General features: G+C 50.6%; 1 protein-coding gene across 1 annotated transcript; it reads right to left on the bottom strand.

Moving 5' to 3' along the window:
• Positions 1–7873: 7873 nt before the first annotated feature.
• MANBAL (mannosidase beta like) lies at positions 7874–15760 on the bottom strand. Its single transcript, XM_042050133.1, has 4 exons — positions 15681–15760; positions 14224–14272; positions 12360–12554; positions 7874–10304 (listed from the first exon to the last, which is right to left on the bottom strand). Exons 3-4 carry the CDS (start codon positions 12507–12509, stop codon positions 10197–10199), a joined length of 258 nt encoding a protein of 85 aa, XP_041906067.1. The 5' UTR covers positions 12510–12554; positions 14224–14272; positions 15681–15760; the 3' UTR covers positions 7874–10196.
• Between the last annotated feature and the right edge of the window lie 691 nt (positions 15761–16451).

Genomic DNA, 16451 nt, shown 5'->3' on the forward strand with positions numbered 1-16451 from the left:
CAGGGAGAAGGCTCCGGGCAGCCGGGCTCCGCGGGGCGCACACGGGCCAGGGGCCGCCCCCGCCGCCGGCGCTGCCGGCGCGTCCCGGCCCGCGGCGGGGGAACCGCCTGGTCGCGCCGGGGACACGCGTGGGAGCGGCGGCCGCGGTCCTCGGGGCGCGTCGCCCTGCGGGTGAGGGGCTGGGGGTGCTCCCACCCGAGCCCAGCGCTGCTAGCCCGGCGGGCTGGCTTGGTGTGTTACCTGGAAGCCGGAGCTGGTAACACAAAAGTGATCGTCAGGAGGCTGAAACCCGGCTGGGTTGCGGTTCGCTTTATTCAACAGCTCTAACACACGGCGAATTGCAGGGGAAATGCTGTTTTGTCAGGTTCTGTACCTCCCCATCCCCAGGAGAGCTGCAGCACACGTTCCCCCTGCTCTGAAATCAGGAGGCAAAACTTCAGATGGAAAAGCAGGCAAAGATAGACCACGTCCTGGGCCTCCCTGGGAACCCGGAGAACTTCATGGGGCCCTTTGGAGGCAGCAGCACAGGCACGCAGCGGTGTCTGTGCTCCGCTGGGGCATCTGCCCCGTTTATGGGTTAACACCCCCCACCCTCGGTCTCCCCTGCAGCCGGAGCCGGCCTCCAAAACAAGGCAGAGTGGAGCTGTGGGTGTTCCTGGGGGATCCAGTCCCCAGCTGGCAGCATCTCCCCCTCATGGTGTGGGTGTCCCTGAGTTCCACTCAGGCAGGTGGGCACACGGGAACAGTTCCACCCATCCTCCCCGCTGCTCCTCAGTACCCTCCCCCTTCAGCAGCAGTAGGAGGTGGGAAATGCCCAGCTTTCCCCTGGCACAGAGCAGTGCCGGGGTGCACACACGGGCTCAGGGCTCAGCCGGGTGTCCCGGTGCCTGCACCCAGCCCGTCGGGGCTGCCCGACCAGCTCAGCGGCGCTGGCAGCCCTCCCACCTCCCCCACTGGCGATCCTGTGAAGTGTTCCCTGTCACGTTATCCTCCAGGAAGAAAAGGGGGTGAAGCAGTCCACTCCTTAAACCCCCATTTAGCTCTTTTATCCGGCACGCTCGGCTGCTGGCCAGCTCCGGTGACCCGTGCATTTCCACAGCCAGCACCACCTCTGCCATCCCTGCCCACACCTCCGACCAACGCTGCAGCCACTCCGAGGGGGTTTTCCAAAAACCCCCCTTACTCTGAGCGAGATCTGACGCTTCAGAAACAATTTGGGAAGTTAACAAGTTTTAGAGAACTATGTGGTGGAGTTTTTCTTTCTGTTTCCCACTCCCGCCCGCCTTTTGAGTTATTAAAAAAATATTTCCCATGACACTGGCGAAGGCCAGCGAATCCATGAGTCACCAGGAACAAGGAGTCATGCACGCGCCGATCCATCACCCCTGGCCAGCGCATTGTGAGGGGCCCTTCCCTGGGAGGAGCTGACGCTGATAAGGTCCCTCCAGCCGGGCAGCAGACGCTTTCCCTCTCGGTTCCCTCCCAGGGCTGGGCGAGGCCGGCCGGGTTCCCCGGACAGCCGTGGCATGTGTGGAGTGGGGGACCAGCCCTGCCTGCTCCGTGCCGGAGCATCCAGCCGCAGCCCGGTTTGTTCCGAAGCTTAGGAGGGTGTTCATGCTTAGCCCACCCGCTCTGCTGTTCAGCTGGCGTGGGGATGTGTAGGGAAGGATTCTTCATCCGATGCGGGAGGAAGGAATTCACCCGGTGCTGTGGGGCAGTCCCGGGTACTGCTCTGCTCACCCATACGGACGTACCGTAGGGAAAAGAGGGCGTCACACCAGTACCGGGGGAGCCCCACACCTTCTCCCTGCTGTGCTGCACAGGGACACGGGGACACTCCCCTGTCCCTCCCTGTCCCAGGAGCACCCACTCCGCAGGCCGGGAGCGCTGCCGGAGGGGAGAACACCCCGCGGGAGCGAGGACCTGGCTCCAGCCCCGGGTGAGCTGGTGAGGATGACTCAGCCTCTACTGGATCCAGACCCAAATCTAAGATGCAATTATGACTTATAAATATTTGTATTTTGTTTTTCTCTTTTGCAATCAACTTCTTTTCTCCAGGCTGTCCTCCCAATCGGAGTTCCCATCTCTGGTGGTGCCGGCCCATTGCTGGAAGGCAAACACCCACAGCACCGTGCCTTTCAACACGCCACGCCAAGTCCACGACACAACCTCTTCTTCTTCTTCTTCTTCTAAGATGATGCCAACGTGCAAATCTAAAATTACAAACAGACAGTCTCTAAACCCAGACTCTTATCTTTTGAGCTCAGATGCTGGAATGTGCCCTCACAGGACTAACATTAAACATGCAGTGCTGGTGATACTGCGATTTAAGACCATTTCAGCAACCCAGCACACCTCAGGACACTCCTGGCTCAGACATGAGATCCTGAGCCTGACAGACACCCCCTGGCCACCCACTTCCCTTTGCCTCCTGCCTCACTCCAAATATTTATCTTTAAGCAGCCTAATGCACCATTACTACTTTTTAAACCCAACCAGGGATTTCAGTCTCCTGTCTGAAACCTATTTCTTGATATGATTCTTCACTTTTAAATAGCGCTGATAAAACCCGCCCCAGAGAGAGGAAGAGGGTTACAGAAACTGAAAACCAGGTACTTTCAATTTGAACAAAAGTAGCACTGAGTATTTCCAGTGGCTCGGTTATTACAGGATGTCTTGAAATGATACTTTAAAAATAAATGAAGACATGCTCAGGTATTTCTGTGTTTTCTTGCTGACCTTTACGTGAGTTTCATCAGGAACAAGAAGAATGAGAGCTACTGTGGGCAGATGCTGTCATGCTCATGAGTAAGTAAGTAAGTACGTGGCTCCTTCCCCCTCCAGGTGTGCAGATCAAACCGCTCCACAGGGCTCCTGAAATCCTCCTGCGAGGTAAGAGGGTGCTTGTTGGGTCCAGTATTTGATCTGAGTCCTGACCTCCCCAAAGTAACTGAGGATTTACAACAAAACATCTATTCATCTCCAGCCAGCTTTATTCTTAAGCATCCCCTTGGCATGTGTGAGTAAGTTTTGTCTATTGGATTCTGTTCCTGAGGCTGCACTTTGTTCACTGCAAATTCCAAATATAGTTGCAGGAATTATTACTATTAATAATATAATGGTTGTGTTTGAGATGCTGGACAGAGAGAGAGGCAGCCACAGCTCTTGCCCTGAGATTTTACGATCACTGAGCTTTATAGCCCTGCAAATAGTGAGTGTGAGATGGGAAATGATCAGCACCATCAGCCCCGTTAGGGAAGCTGCAGTTTCAAGCTCAGAAGCTGATTTACTAAGGGGGATTGACCAGAATAACCCCTGCAGCATGAGCCATTTGGCAATATTTCATGCTAGAAATGCTCATTCTGGCCATTCTCTCCCACACTGAGCATCAGGGCTGCAGGGGCTGAGCAGCGATTGCCAGCATCCTGCAGGTTATAGGATAATAAGGGGCAGCTGAGAAGAAATTACCAGGAGGGCTCAGGACCTGTTGTGTCCCTCAGTGTGGTGACAATCTGCTGTGCAAAAGGGGCCCTTAGCCCCAGCCAGGAAGTGTCATTGCAAAATTCCCTGGGGGAAAGGGCTGCAGGGAAACCACTGACTCGGTGACATGCAAATATTTAATAAGGAGGCACGGAGTTCAACAGCTGTGGGCTGAAATTATCTGCATGGTCAATAAAGGCACAACATTTCCTGTCAGGTTTCTGACTGATAAAATATGCTTTGATACAATCTGAATTAAATATCTTAGAATAGCTCATTTGGAAATAAATCTGACACGTTTTGCTTCTTGCCTGAGCTCAGCATGAAAGCCACACACAAGATATTGGCATCTCCCAGAATGGAAATTCTGCTTTTTGGCCAGTCCAAGTATCCATAGAAAAGAGCAATTCAGAAAAACCCAAGGAAGCTCATCCAGATGAGATTTATAGCCCTGTTTCTGGCTTGATTTGGTAGCAGAGCAGCAGAGGATGGCTGGCTGGTGCAGAGCTCTGGTGGCCACATCCAGGACACCCTGCCCCAGGGCTGTGATGTTCCCTCCCTGCCAACACCCAGCTGCTTGCTGGCTCGCCTGCAGCCTGAGCAAGCAGAGCCGGGGCAGACACGAGGGTGTTTCCCCTTAATCATCCATTCTTGGTCCTTCGAGCGAGAGATGGGTGAAGAAGGCCAAAGTCTGAATCTGAAAAACTTAAACCATATGATGTTGGGATCCGAGCTGTTTAAAACAATTTAAGTGAGGGGGGAGGTAGGGATGAGAACTGCTCGGAGCTTCTCTCAAAATCTGCTCCTCCTGCCCAGGCCTGGCACTGGGGGACATCTGCTTCAGCCACCAAAGGAGCCACCACAGAATCACAAATAGCTGCTCTGTGGGAATCACAGCCATGCACAGACCCCAGCACCTGCAGTCCAGCCCTTTGGCTACAGCATGGGCCCACCCAGTCATGGACAGAGCTGCCCTTGGGGACCCAGAGAGACGTGACCCCACAAGCTCTACACCAGCAGCACAGCTCCAGCATGGTCCCTGCCTGTGCTGCCAGAGTTGAGGCACAAATAACAGCAGGAAACGTCTGGAGCTGATTCCTGGAGCCGTGGGAGCGGCTTTGCCTGCGAGCTCACGGTGCCTGTTGTACTCTGGACTTTGGCTCATGGCAAGGTGAATTTATAAGCTTGGGATGGCTTTTGCAGAAGCAGCAGCCAAAGGGAAGGCAGCAGGAACAAGCCTTGGAGCCAGGGACACCTGGGTTGTTAGCTTGGGCAAGATACAAGATGTCTCAGGCCACTGCTGATGCCTTCCATGGCCCCAGTCCATGCACTGGGACTGGCTGGACCTGACACAGCAGTGGCAGCTCAGAGGCTGGGACAGCCTCTGGCAAGAAACATGGAGATGTCCAGAGTGCAGGTTTCACAAAAAAGGAATGCTGTGCAAATAGGACTTCCAGCAGAGTGCGGTGCTAAGGACACAGCTCCTTGCCTGGAGCTGGAGATAGGGAGAAGTGAGAGCCCTTCAACCCTTCCACCCACAGCTCCCCCCTTTGGGAGCTGAGCTCCTCTCGTACAACGAGACACATTAACCAGGCAACAGATGTTTTTAAAAAGCAGAGCAGATGTGACCCAAAGCAGGTTTACCTTGTACCCACCAGCCAGAAAGGCTGGACAGAAACCATGGAGGAGCCTGTCAGCCTCTGTGCTCCAACCCCCTGCTCTGCATCGCTCAGTCCTCACCAGGACTGTGGTTTCCCAGGGATGGCAAGTAGGGTGCAGGTGGCATCAAAGCCACACTGGGGCCTCCAGGCAGTAAATGAAACCAGGGAAGATGCAAGGAGGGAAGTGAGCACTGTGAGAGGTTTGGGATTGTGCAAGACAAATCTTGCGTGTGCTGGTGAGGAGCAGGATCTGAGCGGGTGGTGTGGAGCACATGCAGCACCACAGCGCTCACTCACCACGAGCTCGGAAATGTGGTGTGGGATGGGTTTGGCTCCTCATGGCTTAGAGGGACGATGTGCTTGGCACAGCTATCTGGGTGTACCCAGGGCTCTCAGGGCAGGGAAAATTCCTTCCCCAGCTGTTACATCTGCTGGCCAAAAGACTCATCACCAAATATTACAAAGGGACACCTTTCTCCATCCTGGATGCTCCTCCAGCTGTTCCTTCATATCAGTCTTTGGTAACAGCAGGTAATGCCCACTGTCACTGGCAGGTAAAATGTGTCTGCAAGGACAGAACAACTGCAGTGGACGTGAGTCTACAGGCTGGAAGCAACAAGAGGGGTCATGGAAGTGATTTATGGTGACAGAAAAGCCACAAAGTGGGAAGAATCATCATGAAATGGGAAAATCAGCTGAATTTCAAGGGAGAGGCAGGAAGCCGACTTCATTGCCCTGCAATTGCCAGCCCCAAGCAAGAGATACTTGGAGCAGCTACTGCACAGTGGCCTGGGCACCAAAAGCCAGAAAACACCCCCACAAACCACTGCTCAAAGGCCACAAACTGCCAGAGAAGAGCCAGAGCTTGGACCTGCAGTGACTGTCAGCTGGAGGAGGAATGCAAACACTGATTACAGCCCACGTCTGTGGCCAGGAAGAAAGGGAATGTGTCCCAAACAAATCATCCCTCATGGTTGCACGAGGAAGAGGAGGGTCAGATCCCTTCCCAGTGCCAAGGCTAGAAATCAAGCTAATCATCAAACACACAGCAATGCTCTGTACTCCAGCACTCTCCATTCATCATCCCATTTTCTCACTGCAGTCAGTCTCTGATGCCTCATGAGATTAATAAACAAACAACTAAATCAATACAGTCATCTCAATCCCTGCAGGCCACAGGCTGTGAACAACACAACTTCTGCCTGAAAGAAGTATCAGTGTGGAAGAGATGCTCCCAGGAGAGAAGTCCAGCACCCCAGCTCCCAGCTGTCCAAAAATTAACACACGCACACAGGGGAACGGTTGAGCAGTGCCCTGGCAGACAGAGATACTGAGCAGATCCTCCCCTCCTATAGCTTCCTTATTGTCTCCTCAAGCACTGCCAGATAGCCTGACCCTCCCTAAACTCAGGCACTGAAGCAGCATTTTCATTCTTCATGACAGGCTGGGAAATAATCTGAGCTTATTGACTCGACAAGGGGGCTGCTCTGCAAACATCAGTGCCTGATGGGGCTGATGGCCTCGGGCTCCTCAGTCCTGTTGGCAGGGAACCTCACCAGAACCTCTCTGAAGCAGAGAGAGGCGTGTGTATGAGAATGAAAGTAAATTAGGTCTGAACAAGATTAACAGGGATTTAATTGAACTATGTGAACTGGAACTCCAGTCACGAGCCACTTATTAGCCTGTCTCAAGGGATTGTGCTGCTGGCACTGGGGGAGCACAAGGATGCATTGTGAGTGTGGGACAGCTCCAGTGGACAGCCGTGGTCACAGCTCCTGAGATGAGCGTGGCCAGAGAGGCAGAGCTGCTTGAATGTGATCAAAAACAGAGGAAAGAAATCCCAACTCGCAGCCATGTTTCTTCAGAGCTGAGGCATGTCCTGCTGAGGGACAGGAACTCTGTGACACACATTGGCAGAGGAAATCCAGCCCTGAGCCAGCTCCTGGTTTTGGGTGGCAGAGCAAGGTGTGGCTGCAGAGGTGCTGCCTACTGGCAGGTACCTGGAGACAGACCTTTGAAAACCTCCCCTTCAATAAAATTGACTTAATGAGGTCTTCAGCTCCCTTTGGGATGTTAATTACAAAACAGCCTGGAGAAAAGTGCTTGGGAATTAAAGGAGTCACCACACTAGTCCTTCCCTCTGTTTTGGATTTCTGGTGAGAGAACCAGCAGACACTTGCCAGAGCTTGGGTACCAAGAACCAACAAACACTTGCCAGAGCTTGGCTACCACACTGGTCTCACTGCAGCCAAGAAGAGCCATCAGACAGCCCCACACTCCAGCCATGCAAACCTGAGCTCCAGCTGCACACCGAGGGGCTCCTGAAAATCCCTACTACCAGTCTCCTGAATCCCCGTCTAATCCCCTGCTTGCATTATTAACAAATGATGCCTTTATTATAGCCACCTTCATGGGGGCTCTTGGAGCCAAAAACCTCTCATGGGGGGGCAAATTGATTTAGTCACCGGATGGTTTCCTCCTTCCTTCCAGGAAGGTGAAGATGTGTTTGGGAGATAGTTTGCTACTTCCAAGTCAAACACAGATACAGATGCACACATGCCTGACAGTATTAACTAACCAATTTCTCACAGATTAAAGGATCTGAAAGGATTTCCCTCAATGGATCATTTTAATGAATAGGTTATTTATGTCCCTGTGTTCCTATAGTCTGGGAGTGCTGGCAGCTTTCACGGTGAATGTGAGGGAACAGGCAGCACAACTTTAAACACAGATTTCTTTTTAAACAAAGATTCTGATGGCATTTATTACACATTTCAAGATAAACTAAAATACATGGGTTATTGGTAATCTCTACATACTCTTAAATTCAGCAAACAAGAGCATTCAAATAGGTATAAAGCTGTGAGGAACAGACTGGGGAATTTATCTTCATCCCTCTTCCCCCCAACAAAACCAAACCCCACCATCCATGATTTCTACTGAGCAATGAGTGAGCCAGCCTGCAAATAGCTGGATGTAGACATTGATGTAGTAGCTGCTATTTCAGGCAACAGCCACACAGTGCCCACTCCTAACTGGTTCTGAGCTGTAGAAGTGACTCTGTATTTTGGATAATGTGTGTCCTGTGATTCCACTAAAGCATTTAACCCCCTGCTTTAGGTAACCTGCAGAAAGCTGGAATTTGCATAAAACCATCCTCATGTATTAAAATGGAAAGAGTGATCTGCAGTACCTACTCAGGGCTTTTCTTTGCCCTGCAGATCAGAGACAGAGCACAGTTCCATCATGGAAACTCATGGCACAACACCGTTCTTTGTTATTCGCGTGGGAACTTTTTGTAGTATTTCTTTGTACTGAAGAACTTAAAGCAACTTTAGAGTGCTTGTGTCTCCTATGCTTTGTTCTGTCCTCTTGCTATTGCCTTCATGTAGCTCAAAAAATTTTTTTTAAAAAAGCAGAATTTAAAGCAGAACTCCTAGCTGGATTTTAATAAGCACAACTTGGTGTCAGCATTCCGGCTAAGGGAAGCAGAGAGCCTGGAGCAGGGAAGTTGCACTGGTTCTGGGACACATCTGTGACCCCCACCAAAAGCAAGAGTGAGCAGAGAACGTGGCTGCTCTCAGCACTGATGGCTTCTGTAAACATGTTGTTCATGACCTGTTAAAGGACACACACCTGGGCTCACCAGGCATTTGTGACTCGAGGATGGGAGTCTGTGTATGCAAAGAGGATCACAGACTTGCAGCCCTGCCAGGGAGAGCCCTCCCTTCAAAGTCGCTCTGAACCCTGGGTGCGCCTCAGAGAGCAGGTTCTCCTCCCATTGACTCATTCCTGATCAAACAAACCAAGATGTGAGCTGGCATCAGGAAGCTCGAGCTGCCCTACAGAAACTCTGTGGCTACGTCACCACCTACCTCCTTCCAGTCCCGTCTAGCCATATTTAAATCCAATACTGGATTGTCCCTGGGCCTGGAGAGCCAGAGCCTGAAGGAACACAGTGTCTGTGTCTCCTGCCATGCAGTCATGGTACACAGCTGGCCTGCCACCCCTTGGATCTTAAAATACCACACCTCCTCAGGCTGAGAACGTATTTACCCTCAAGAGGAATTCAGCCAGAGGAGATGGAGCAAACTGTGGCAGGAAAGGCTGGGAGGGAATTTGCAAGTGCAATGAACCCCAGCTGTGTTGAAAGAGGGCCCATGGTCAGGGATCAGCCAGCTGGCAGGAGGGTTTATCCACGGCACAGCGAGGCAGCGCTGGCTGATACACCACCAGTGCACCATTCCCAGACTCCCACCTCAGCAGCTCTTCCCCAGCACACAGTGCCTGGTCTTCCCAAGAACAACTCCACTAGCACAGGCATTAAATTCTGCACCTTCTAGAACCAAATTGTTTCCTGATTCTTGTAGTCATCGCAATCCCCACCACAGCCCCAGTTGCCTGAAATGGACCTGCTTTCAAAGGTGGGAATAGAAAGGAAGAGTGCATGGGTGGGGAACAAGAGGCAGCGACGCTGGGGAAATGAAAGCTTTCATCTCCAGTAGTCTGGAATCTGGTGAGTTATTACCTAAAGAATTAAAGAATATGACAAAGGCATTATGATTAAGCCATGAAATGCAGCTATGTATTTCAGACTAGATGACAACAGAGATGAATACAAAGCTGTGTAGCATGGTATTCTTAATCCATTTGATCCCTCTGCCTTCAAAAAACCCAACACAAACCGGTATCCAAAGTAGCAAACTCATGCTCCACTTTCCACAGGGACTTTACTACAAATCCCAGCCAGCATGGAGGAGCCAGGACAACAGCCCTCTCTACCCATCAGAACTGGCAGAAGTCACTTTAATGGTGACTGACACATTAATCAAGTCAAATGAAGTCCTGGATATGTGAAGTGCTCTTTGCTTGTAAGAAATCTACGGCAGAACCCCAACCCTTCCACTCTTCTAAGTTTCTTGTCCCTTGCCCCTGAAAAGTAAAAGATGGCAATGCCGGAAAACCATTAACAGAGTTAGTTGCCTTTGATGTTGTCTCTGAGGAAGCATGATTACAGGTGGTTATTTGGTCTTTGGAGGCTCATCAGTCACACCTCTATCGTTTCTTTTTGGTTTCCTTCTTGGGTTTCTTGCTTATCTGTGGAGCAGTTCCCTTTGGCTTCTTCACCGTCTCTGAATTCTTAGGTTCAAAACTGTCTGAGTCCTACAAGAATCAATTAAGAAACAGTCAGTAACTATTTTTTTACCATTTGCTGACAGGTTCCTTTGGGGATTTGAGTATAAGCCCGAGGAAACAAATGCTGGGTATCTCTGTTGGAACACACTGATGTCAAACTGAGGCCACATTTAATGAGACTCAAGCAGCATCATCTCTGCTCCTTCTGCATGTGCTTTTTGATGAGTGTGAGTCTCTGCACAGAAACAGCTTGTTACCAGAGATGCCATTAAAAGCTTAAGTATCTAAAACAGGCTTCAGAGAAGAAAAACTTTGAAGGCAAGAAGAAAATCAACACTAAATGAAACCTATTTGAATTAGGAAAAGATAACATATAATCACCAGGGTGCGTGGAAACAGTCAGCAGGCATTTCTGCCAAACATTAATCACTATCATGTGCAAGACAAAAAAATATTCCCCAAAGCTGCAGTAAGGATATGAGGTTCATAGCCTCTAAACCAAGCCTCAAATCCAGGGAGGGAATTGCAGGCAAAACTTTCTTCACCTGGACTAACAAAATACTAAGATGTGATGCTTGTTTCCTTCAGAGAAGATGAGAGATAACATTGCAGCCATGGGAAATAAAGTCTAGTTATCTTGTGAAAACACAAGGGAACAGCGCCAGTCTCCTCTGAGAAAGCACACACATGCAGATTGCCTCCTTTCATTAAATGCATTTGAGTATAAATATTGCTTTAGCATCTTGGGTTCTCTCAGCCTGAGTGTGCCAACTGGAAAAGGACACACAAAAAATGCCTGAGCAAGGCGTGCGAGTTTCAAGCTTCCAAGCCAGAGCTCCAGATAATGGAGGGGGAGGCAGCATTTGACAGTATCCTTTTAATCAAAGAGCTTGGTTCAAACATCTCTCAAGTTACTGAGCTATTACATCTCACATCTGTGTGGCTTTCCAAGGAAGGAGACTTGGCTGGCTTTCCAAAGGCTGTGATCAGTGCACAGGGAGCTGGCAGGCTCCAGAGAGATGGTTATTACTCAGGGATGCAGAGTGCTGCTGCCATAACGTGAACACTGCTGCCTTCTAATGTCCAAACCAAGGTAGACTTCAACGTTTGAGGCTCCAAGACAGCAAAGTTCCTCAATATCCTATCCAGACTCAAGCATCATGCCCAGGACAGCATCACATCACACCAGCAGTTAAAGGTGGAAAAACTGGGTTATGAACTTTAATCCTCCACTCTGTACCTCATCCTGAGGCACTCCCCCCAACAGACTGAAAATTTCCATGCTTCCTCTGCACAGCAGGGAGCAAACATGGCAATAAAGAGTCTGAAAACAAGACTCCCCATGCTGAGCTGTTACTGAAAATATACTATATGCCTTCAGACAACATCTGTATCAAAGCACCAAACTTGCAGCCTGATCACCAGCACTGAAATACCTGTCCCCAGCACCAAGGACATTTTTCTCTTTTATGAGAAAAGCCAGGCAGATGCAGGACATCCCTCAGTCCAGAGGAACAGCTCACCTCAACCTTTCCCTTTCACCTTCTCCTGTGCCAACTGCATCAAAGGACCCTTGGGCACTGGATGGAATGTCAGTCCTGAAAACTGCTTTCCTCACCTTTAGGATATGGTAGAAATTTCACCTGCATCTTGCTTCTAAAATCACACACAAACTAGAACCCAGAGCCATTTTCTGGAGGCAGGTCCTGCAAAGGGGATGCCCTGCCTGGCAATTAATGAAGCAAATCAGCAGCAGGATGACAATGTGGGTTGGGACAAAGCCTTCTCTTGCAACCAGGAACTGCACATGCATTTAGCACCTTGTCAGTGCTTCAGGTTGCTGTTTTCACTGATATTAAGAGAGACCCTGGTTCAGGTATTTGTTCCTGACTTTCCTATCTGGTGGTAAATCGCAAGACAAAAGCTGGAGGTGGGAAAGCCAGAGGGAAGGAAAGAGAATGAACAATGAAACTGTCATCAATCCCAGGGGCAGCTGTGTCTCCATTAGCTACTCAACATTCCCTCCCATCCTGTTTTCTCTGGCTCTGCCCATCTGTATCAATATTAAAGAGCACTACTTACTGTCTTGTGGGACTTGGACACGGGCAGGATTATGGCAAGCACACAGATCAGCTGGAAAATGGCTCCAAAGAAGAGTCCATAGCGCAGCACATTCTCCATGAATGTGGGCTCAGGGATTTCGGGTGGGGAGAAATCCAACTCTGCAGCCATTGTCAGTGCACCCTTCTCCTCTACTGCTCCCAAGAAGACTGGCTACTGCAAGGAGGGAAATACAGAGCAATGTTTTGCATTATCCTTTCTGGCATTCTCTTTCTGTTATCCAAAAATGAAGACTCCCTCATGGAGTTTTGAAGATACTCTTGATCTACAGCAGCAATAACAAAAAGGAAAATGAAAGCTGTGTTTAATTTGGGTGTTTGTCTTTTGTCACCTGCCTACAAAAATAGCCCTCAACTGCTGGTATTAGGCCCTTTGTGGGTGAACCATGTTCATGAAACAATAAGGGAAAAGCTTAATGAGCAAAAATACATTTCTTCCTGAAGTTGATCACACATACAAGGTGATTACTATTTATTTTTACTTATATTGTCTATGTGGTCACAGCCTTGTTGTTTTAGATGCTGTACAAACCCAACTACTTAAACCACATAGAAGCAGAGCTGTTGAAGGCAAAGGAAGGAGTTATGTGTATAAATTTAAGTGTGGCTTTAGTGGCTGGTTACACTAAGCCCCATATAACTTAAAACAGTCACACAGGTAGTTTGTGGCAGAGTTAAATATTGACCTCCTGGGTCCCAAGCTTCTCAGCCATGAGACCATCCTTCCTTCCTCCCTTTATCTTTTGCTAATGGAGTTGTCAATTCATTCTGTGAGTGACTAATGGCTTTTTACGAGGGGGAACTCTCCTGCCAGAACTGCTGGAGTACACCTCAGGAAGTCCCCAAAGAGAAATCCAATTAGTCTGAGATGCCATCACACTCAGCTGTGATTACTGCCCCACTTCGGTGTTCCTGACCTGGATGATCCCAGCATGCATTCCCTGGATCAGCACTGCTCACTGACAGTCACAATTCTCTGCATCACTAAAGCTTGGCTGTGAGCTCAGTTTGTGTGCTGAGTCTGCCTCCTAGAAATTATCTCCAAATAATTCTCCAAAATAAATCTCCAAAGCAGGCTCTGCATTTCTCAGGCTGGGAGGAGATGGTTACAATCTGCAGATATGACCCAGTACAGAATGATAGTAAACTTGTAATTTAATTCCAGCAAAGTTATAGTTGATAAATTTGAGAATCAACAACTCAATGCTGTTGCATATATGAGGCAAATATCACTTGGTGACATACTAAATAATTATTTTGCTTTCACTGAGCTGAAGTACAGAATGTTATTTTGAATTTTAAGACACGAAAACATTTCCAACTGCACACACTGCCAGCCACTGGAATAGAGAGACTGTGGAATCCCTGCTACTGGTGGTTCAGAAGAGCAGATCAGACAAGCACTGGCCTGGGATGGGGTGTGGATATATACCACTCTGCCTTTGAACCAGGAGATAAGAATAGGTGACCTCTTGAGGTCCTGTCCAGGTCTGTACTTCAGTGAAAGAAAATGTTTCAAATTCTGATTACAACAGGGCTGTGTGGGACCTGTACATGAAGCCAGAACACATGTTGGCCCATGCAGGCTCAGCCAGTCCCAAAGGCTGCACAATGTTGTGAACAAAGCCTGCATGCATGTGGCTCATCCCAACTGCTTTTGCCTTTTAAAACCCCCCTTTCCCAACCCACTAAGGCAGCAGTTCCTAAGCAAGAAACAGAATCACCTCTGAATTGCATTTATCTCATCTGGATATCTTTTGAAAACATTATTATTGCCCATCCCTGTCCTCAGACACAGCAGAAAGGGATGTTCATTCATTCCTCACCTGGAGTTTTCTCAGGGCAAACTCCTACTGATAATCCCAATTTACACACCTGAAACACAACACACAGAGATAAACAAGAAAAGGAAATAGATACACTGAAAACAAAAAATCTCTGTTCTCATCTGCTACAACTCTCCCCTCCTTTCCCCTTTTCTAGCTCACCTCCCTTGCAGGCATTAGTAATTCTCTAACAAATCCAGGTGACATGACCAGCACCAAGAGTTCTCCTGCAGGCTGGCAGCAGCTGCCACCACCATTTGAAGCAGCATCCCCTGAAATATGCTCAGGGAAGACCTGGCATTGTGCTCCAACTAATTACAGCAGTGTCCTTGTTTGCACAGGCAACCCACACTTGGACCATTGGTTTTCCTGCCATCAGGGGAGCCAAAATCTCAGCAAAATTCCTCCGTTTTAGAAAACTCCAGTGGTTCACACAATGCCCAAAGCCTCTGCCTCGCACCTCAGCCAACAGGTCCCTGGATGATGGAGCCTTCCTCCCTGTTCCCAAGAAGCTCAGTTTCACCACCAATTCCTTGGATAACATCTCTTCTCCTCCACAGGTTGTCAACTGCCTGTTTCCTCAGACCACCTCAGCATGGCCACACTAAAAGCATTCTTCTTAAATTGCATTTAAAGATCAATATTCCTACGCCAGACCCTGAGAGGAAGCTGCCCTGGACTCCTCCAGCTTGTTCATGTGCTCTCACACCCAATGAATAAGCTGGACGAGTGGGAAGATCCCTCCTCCCCACAGAAGCAGCCAGGCGCTCCTCGGGGCTGCAACTCCTGCTTTGCTCAGTGACAGCCCCAAAGAGGATGTGGCTGCTCCCCACGGCTCAGGACCAGGCCCTGTGATAAATAATCAATGTATTTCCAGGATCAGGACCATGCACCAGTCAGGAGACACTCAAATCTTTCTTCTTGCCGTGCTGTGTTTCCCAGCTGACATCTTCAACACCTGGCACTATATAAATAATTAGCATAGGACAAAGCCATGGGAACAGCTCAAGTAATATCTATTAGCACCTTTTTGGGGTAGAAGTAAAGCACAGTGAAGGATACCCGTCAAAGAACGAGGCAAAAAAGCTCAAGTTGGAATTTTTAAATGGCTTGGCAGGTGTCGGGATGGAGCCTGGGCAATTCCTAGTCGCTGTTACTATCCGCACCGCTGAATCCATGGCCATCAGCGCGGCCGAGGAGCCCAGCTGCGGGGCAAGGGGCCGGGGCTGGCCAGCCGTGCCCGGGCTGTGGGAGAAGCGGCTGTGCAGCCCCAGGCCGGGGACACCGGCGTCCTCCTCCCTCCATCCCTCCCGGGCCAGCCCCCGCGGTGCCGCCCGGCCTCGGCAGGAGCAGCGAGGCCCCCCTGGCTCTGCACTCGCATCCCGTGGCGATGCTGAAGCCACCGCTGCCCCTCGCCAGCGGCCCTTGCCCGCAGAACCCCGCACGGTCCCGCTCACCGCCCGCTCCGCTCCGCTCCGCTCCGCTCCTCCGGCCCGCGCCGCCCCGGAACTGCTTCCCGCCCGCTGGAAGTGCTTCCTCCGGCCCCTTCCCTGGCAACCGCCCGCTCCTAGCAACCGCCCGGGAATCGCCCCTGGCAACCGCCCCGGGAATAGTCCCTAGCAACCGCCCCGGGAATAGTCCCTAGCAACCGCCCGGGAATCTCCCCTGGCAACCGCCCCGGGAATAGCCCTAGCAACCGCCCCGGAAATCGCCCCTGTCAACCGCCCCGGGAATCAGCCCTGGCAACCGCCCCGGTAACCATCCGTGGCAACCGCCCCGGGAACCGTCCCTAGCAACCCCCCCAGGAACTGCCCCCAGCAACTATCCGTAGCAACACCCCCAGCAACCATCCCTAGCAACCGCCCCAGCAACCATCCGTAGCAACGACCCCAGCAACCACCCCCAGCAACCATCCGCAGCAACCATCCTTAGCAACCATCCGTAGCAACGCCCCCAGCAACCATCCCCAGCAACCACTCCAGGAATCGTCCCCAGAAACCATCCCTAGCAACCCCCCAGCAACCATCCCTAGCAACCATCCGTAGCAACCCCCCCAGCAAGCATCGCTAGCAACCCCCCCAGCAAGCATCCCTAGCAACCACTCCAGGAATCGTCCCCAGCAACCATCCCTAGCAACTGTCCCTAGCAACCCCCCCAGCAACCACCCCAGGAATCGTCCGCAGCAACCATCCCTAGCAACACCCCCAGCAACCATCCCTAGCAACCAT

Source organism: Corvus kubaryi, unplaced genomic scaffold, assembly GCF_017639235.1.
Source record: "Corvus kubaryi isolate FWS band 111438036 unplaced genomic scaffold, C.kubaryi_AGA036_p1.0 134, whole genome shotgun sequence".
In the NCBI taxonomy this organism is placed as follows: Eukaryota; Metazoa; Chordata; class Aves; order Passeriformes; family Corvidae; genus Corvus; species Corvus kubaryi.